The sequence below is a fragment of the Balaenoptera acutorostrata genome, chromosome 12, assembly GCF_949987535.1.
Source record: "Balaenoptera acutorostrata chromosome 12, mBalAcu1.1, whole genome shotgun sequence".
Classification (NCBI taxonomy): domain Eukaryota; kingdom Metazoa; phylum Chordata; class Mammalia; order Artiodactyla; family Balaenopteridae; genus Balaenoptera; species Balaenoptera acutorostrata.
This window is the reverse complement of record NC_080075.1, coordinates 88,019,274-88,025,718: the sequence shown is the minus strand read 5'-3', so window position 1 is coordinate 88,025,718 and position 6,445 is coordinate 88,019,274. Positions and strand designations below refer to the sequence as shown.

General features: G+C 47.2%; 1 protein-coding gene across 8 annotated transcripts in view; it reads left to right on the top strand.

Moving 5' to 3' along the window:
* Positions 1 to 5,669: 5,669 nt before the first annotated feature.
* ASAP2 (ArfGAP with SH3 domain, ankyrin repeat and PH domain 2) overlaps positions 5,670 to 6,445 on the top strand; it is a 161,237-nt gene continuing 160,461 nt past the window's right edge. For 5 of the 8 annotated variants that reach the window (XM_057558091.1, XM_057558090.1, XM_057558088.1 and 2 more), the window contains exon 1: positions 5,670 to 6,155. In XM_057558091.1, the coding sequence (XP_057414074.1) occupies positions 6,030 to 6,155 (126 nt within the window). In that variant the 5' untranslated portion in view covers positions 5,670 to 6,029. The remainder of the gene's footprint in view (positions 6,156 to 6,445) is intronic. The other 3 variants (XM_057558089.1, XM_057558092.1, XM_057558093.1) reach the window with 3 other exon arrangements.

Here is a 6,445-nt window from a genome sequence, read left to right as displayed (position 1 = left end):
GGGCCACCTAAGAGGGTGTCCTACAAAACCTAAGAATGGGTCTAAATGGAGGGGAAGAGAGTGATTTGACTCAAGAAAATAAATTATTGCAAGCACTCTTTAAAAACTTTAGCAAAATTCGTTTGCATACAGAGTGCTAATTAAACTTTTTTGCTTTTTCATTAAAACAGTCCACACCCTCTGTTGGCCCTGGTTTGTGTTGTTCTAAGTACTTGAAAACAACAAATGGCATTTTCTTAATTATTCTAAGAATTTTTATTAACACAAGTTGCCTTTGCCTGTACAGTCCAGTTTACTGAGGTTCTGTCCTATGTGGGCTTTATCCCATCAGCATGACTCAGAGTGGGAAGGTCTAATGTTCTGCCTCTTGGCAGGGAAGGTACAATTATACTCAGCAGTGGGCTGGTAAATGTTTAACAACCTGCTCTGCAAAAAATGTCTGTGTACCTACATACGTAAGTTTATTTTCATTTAATCCTATAAAGGATGTATAGCACCCAATTTGTAAGTAATAACAAATCATACAATACTGTTTATTATAAATTCCATAGAGCTCACTGATTTTCACAGAACACTTCTGTTGATTTTTGCCCAACTCTTGTATTCATAGCCAATCAGTGTTTGCAATTCAACCATGACTTGACAAAATAAGACTACAAATAAATGCTTGATTATTATCCATTTTGGCAGAGAAGTTCCTCATGTCACTGACAAATGAGTGTAGTTCCAACATGAATGCTGGTTGACATTTTTATGTTAATGAGTAAGACAAAAGTGAAGCCATGAAATGCCTGCTGTAACTTCACTCATCTGTCAATGACATGAGTGCCCTCTTTGCTGAATCATATGACAGTTTGCAAATACTGGAAGAATATTACCTCCAATATTTTCACTACTCACAATGTAAAGACTACAGACATGACACACTTTTAAGTTTAATCTCCATTTTTTTTTTTTTTTTTGGGCAAGGTGATGCCACTGAAAGGTGTAAATAAAGGGAGTGACAATTGTGCTCATTCCTCTCTGCAGAACCCCCTATTTCTATTTTTGTTTGTTTGTTTTGTTTTTTCCCTGTGCTGTACAGTATGTTCTGATTTAGAACCCCCTATTTCTGAGCTTTGAAATCTGCATTTTTAACATTTTCTTGATCCCTTTATTAAGCTTAGACAATCAACAAAACAATAAATAAAGTCTTGATTTTTTTACATTTGCCAGTTGCGCTGGTGTAAATACTCCCACTGTGGACGATTTCAAGCCGCCAGAACGTAGAGTTAGGAAAAGATGTGTAGCAGCACACCATTATAGTGGTATTTCTGCCGTACAGATACAATCTACAGTTTGCAAAACTCTGGAAATTTAGCGGTCAGCTCTCTCGAGTCAGCGTGAGCTGCCTCCAGTGCAGTACATTATAGCTCGTTCATCTAGAACTGACTTTTGCAGTTCAGTGATCAGAATATCTCTGATAGAAAGAGCTTTGTTCAAACAAACAAAATGAACAGACCTCAAGTATTAATATCTTACTATGAAGTTAGCTATGAATAAATCAGTTTGTCATCTAAATCTACCAGCTTAACAAAATGACAACATTCTCGGAAATTAGCCCTCAGTGTCATCTACAACATTCTTATTCTTGGGCTTCCCTGATGGCACAGTGGTTAAGAATCCGCCTGCCAATGCAGGGGACGTGAGTTCGAGCCCTGGTCCGGGAAGATCCCACATGCCACAGAGCAACTAAGCCTGTGCCACAACTACTGAGCCTGCGCTCTAGAGCCCGCAAGCTACAACTACTGAGCCCATGAGCCACAACTACTGAAGCCTGCATGCCTAGACCCCGTGCTCTGCAACAAGAGAAGCCACGGCAATGAGAAGCCCGTGCACCACAACGAAGAGTATTCCCCGCTCGCCGCAACTAGAGAAAGCCCACACGCAGCAACGAAGACCCAACGCAGCCAAAAATAATTAATTAAAAATAAATAAATAAATTCAAAAAAAATAAAAAATAAAACATGCTTACTCTCAAGTGTCTAGGACCAATGATTAGATTTTCTCAGTAGGAATATGGCCCTTGTAGCAATTCCCTCTTGTGACCAAACGAACATAAAACGTGAATCATGGAATGATGAGATGCCTGCACAGGGAAGAAGTCTTCAAAATTAGCTAGTCCAGCTGCTTTCATTTTACAAATGAGCTGAGTCCAGGGAGGTTAATTAACTTATTCAAAGTCACAGAGAAGCAAAGGTGACATCAAAACCAAAGTTTTCATTGGTAAAATACTTCCTGCATGCTTATTTTTTCCCCCTAGAGTACTAAGGTGAGAACACTGTGCTAAGTGTATTTAAACTTCTCTCACTTTGGGGATAAATTGGTCCCTTCAGCAACACTGTCTGAGGGTGAATCTTGTTAAGCATGGAAATGAAACTTCTGATTATGCTTACATGTTCACATCACTGGTGTGTTTCTTCTTGTTGTTTTTCTATTTAATTACACTGTTTACCATAGTTCTTTTAAGACACAGATCTCTCCATTCCAAGAGTAATCATTTACAAATTAATAGCAAGTGAACTGGATAAGTCTTGTGTTAAGCCAGCCAGCCCTCAAGCAAATTTCAGAGTTAAGAACATATTTTAAAACTTGATTTGAGAGTTGAAAATCTCAGGTTCTTGAGAACTACTGGGGGCAGAAAATTCCTTTGGAAAATGGGCTGTTGGCCAGTCTCAATGGGCTGCTGAAAATCCCATTTTTGAGAAGAGGATTTCTTTCCTCTTTCCTAGAAATGACAAGTCTGCAACACGATGTTACTTTTCTTCTCTTTTTTTAAAATAATACAAGTCTACAACCTCTTATCTGAAACCCCTGAGGCCAGATGTGTATAGAATTCAGAATTTTTCAGATTCTAGAGAGTTAATACAGCACATACACTAGATATTTTGAGTCACCCCCAGTGGGGTCTGGGGCAATACTCCATAAGCAAGCACATTTATAGTTTGCACTAAAACATACATATTCATATGAAGTGGGATAAGCAAGACTGTAAATAGTCACATGTCAATTCATTTCAGATCATTTTACCACCAAAACAGTTTTTTTTTTTTCAACTTTAGATTTTCCAGAGCTATTTAGATTTTAAAGTTCTAGGTAAGGGGGTATAGACCTATAATGGTTTTCCCATCATGTTCTTCTTTTCTTCATGAATCCAAAAAAAAAAAAAAAGTGTGTGTTTATAATGTTTTCTTGATCCACATTCAACTTTCATTTTATTATTATTTGTTGGAAACTACTCATTCTCATTATATTAATCTCAGAGACCCATTAGCTACGTTTTATTCTGATCTTGCTTTAATTCTAGGCTTTTGTGCTACGCAAGGTTTTTTGAGATTCTCAGTGATGGTTGGAGGAATAAATTGCTTTGGTGTTCTATCACAGACGTTCTCTTTGCAGTGGACTTGGTGATGACTTGCTTTCCACTAACCTTTGCATCTACTTGTATAACGCAATGCAGCTTTGCAATTTTATTTTTGTGGCTACTAAGGTTTCTGTAAAAATACTATTAAACTACAAAAAAAAAAAGACAGTAACTGCACATAAAGAGAATAAAGAACACGAAGCTTAACTTGGGCCTTGTAGAAGAAGAAGCCTGGATCAGTCTGGTTAATGCTGTACTAGATGTCAAGGAAAAACACTACTTTCTCTTCTTACATCCTTAAATCCATAGCCTGATAGATACTAGTCCTCTAAAAATCAAGACTTGAAAGCTTACCCAAGATAAGAACAACAAAACTGTAGCTAGAAAACTACCTAGGAGGGAACAGAATCTGCCTGGTGCAGGAAAGGGTGCATTAATATAAGTATTATCTATAGGACTTGAATTGTAGAAAGTTGCAAATAGAGGAAACCACCAAAGACACCGAAAGGGTGAAAAAACATAAAGGGAAGATAGAAGCAGAGATGCTTCAGTTTTAACAACGGTAACATTGCCTAGTGCAGTTATAAAAGCTATCCACTGATACAGTTATTTCAGAAAGCGAAATTTCATATGCAATGTTACTAAAATACCAAAGGCCATACATAATGTCTGACCCATGCTGCCGCCTCATATAGCAAGTTCTTACAAGGGAGCTTAAAAAAGATTGACTGGTCCACTGTCCTTCAGTGTCAGGAGACTGCTTTGTCTCACACGTTGAATTTCCAACGTCTCTCACACTTCCTCCTTTTCAGATGCACAAAAGGTTTTTGTAAAGTTTCTTTTGGTTTTATTGCTGGCAGCTACAGAAACCATGCCACATGCCTGGTGTAGAGTTATGGGGTGTGATTTTATTGGACCAGTGTCTTCAGAACTTCTGGATTAAAAAAAAATATTTATTATAGTTGATTTACAATGTTGTGTTAGTTTCTGCTGTACAGCAAAGTGAATCAGTTATACATATACGTATATCCACTCTGTTTTAGAATATTTTCTCACATAGGTCATTACAGAGTATTGAGAAGAGTTCCCTGTGCTCCACAGTAGGTCCTTGTTAGTTATCTATTTTCTATAGAGTAGTGTGTTTATGTTAACCCCAGTCTCCCAATTTATCCCTCCCCCCCTCCCCCACTGGCAAGCTGGATTTTTAAAAATAATTATGAGAGTTTCCTTAAGAGCCGTTCAATGAAAATCTGTTTTAACTCAAACTCTTTACTGGGCCAGTTATATATGAACTTTGCCCTCTCGTGTTGCACGTTCTCCTGGTTCTCTCACACACTCCCTGGGTCCCCTCCACTTCCTAGAGGAGTACCATTTCAGCGTATTCTTATCTGCCCAGAGTGGATCCTGGCCTAGTACCCTGAAACTGTTTCCAACCAACCGAGAGCGACCGAGGATTTTAGGAAAAAAGCATAGGAAACACGGCTGGGACACTGAGCAGGGGTCCTGTTAAGCCCTCGGAAGCGCTCCAACTTGGATATGAACCCCACTGGGCCACTCAGTTGCTCTCGGGAGAAACGTTTGCCTTCCTTCTATGTAAAATACATCACCATCTCTTCACTTGCCTCACGAGGTCGTGAGGATTGGATGGCACAAAAGCACTCACTCTATGGTCATTTCTCGTGGCTGTCACCGAATCCCAAGCTGGCGGGCGGGTGCTGCCGGGCGGGGCGCGGGAGGCATCTGCCAGGCGGCGCGCATGGTCCTGCAGGGGGCGAGCTCCTCACACCTTCTCCCGCGCCCGGACGGGCATTCCCGGCGGTTTATGGGGGACACCAAGAAGGGTTCCACGACCGGGGGTGGGGCGGGGACGAGACGGGGGGACAGTGGCTCGGCCCGGGAGGTGTAATCGCACCCTGCGCGCGCGCTCGCGGACCCGGGGTGGGATGAGTGACGGGAAGCTCGGACGCGGCCCCGTCTGACCCGCCGGCCCGGCGGGGCGCGCCCTGGGACCCTGGCGCGCGGCGGGGGCCCGAACGCCGAGACAATGCAGCGCGCGGCGGCAGCGGGCGAGCGGCTCGGCGAGCCGGAGCGCGCGCCGCCTTCCTTCCTGCAGGCTCAGCTTCCCGGCGGCTGCGGCGGCGGCGAGCGCGCGGATTGGCGGCCCGGCCCTCCGCGCCGCCCCGCCCCGCGCCCGGCCGGCCACCGCCCCCGGCCCGGACCCGCCCCTCTCCGCGGGAGGCGCTCGGGGCCCGCGGCTGGGTGGCGGGTAGTTCCCGCCGGCTGTGCGCGTCCGCCTCGGGGCTCGCTCGGGAGGACAGGCGGCGGCGGAGCCCTCGGCGCGGCAGGCGGACGGGCCGGGCCCGAGCTGCGCGGGGCTGCGCGCGCGGCCCCTGCTCCCGCCGCCGGGCCCCGCGGGCGGCAGACCCGCGCCCTGCGGCGGCTCGTGCGGCGGCTCGTGCGGCTCCCGCGGCGGCGGCCCGCGCCGCGGCGCTTCCCTTTGTCCGCCGGCCGGGCGAGCTGCGGGCGCGGCGAGGGCGGCGGCGTCGGCGTCCGAGCGGCCGGTCAGAGCCCTCGCGGCGGCTGAGGCGGCGGCTCCCCCGAGGCCGGCCGCCCGCGCTCTGAGGCGATGCCGGACCAGATCTCCGTGTCGGAATTCGTGGCCGAGACCCATGAGGACTACAAGGCGCCCACGGCCTCGAGCTTCACCACGCGCACGGCGCAGTGCCGGAACACGGTGGCGGCCATCGAGGAGGTGAGCGGCGCCGGCGGGCCTCGCCGGGCGGGCGGCTCCGGCCGCAGGTAGCGCCGCGCCCCGCTAGCCCGCCCCCGCCCCGGGCCCGGCTCCCGCATCCCGGGAAAAGTTTCTTTTCCTCGGGATCCGGACGCGGCTGGGCGAACCCTGCCCGAAACAAGCCCTTTGTTCCGTGGAGGTGGCTCGGAGGAGACGGCTGCCGGCTGCCTACCTTGGGCCTTTTTAAGACCCCCCCCCCGCCCCTCATCCCCTCGCGGGGCCCCGGGCCGGGCGGTACCCCCCGCCCCCGC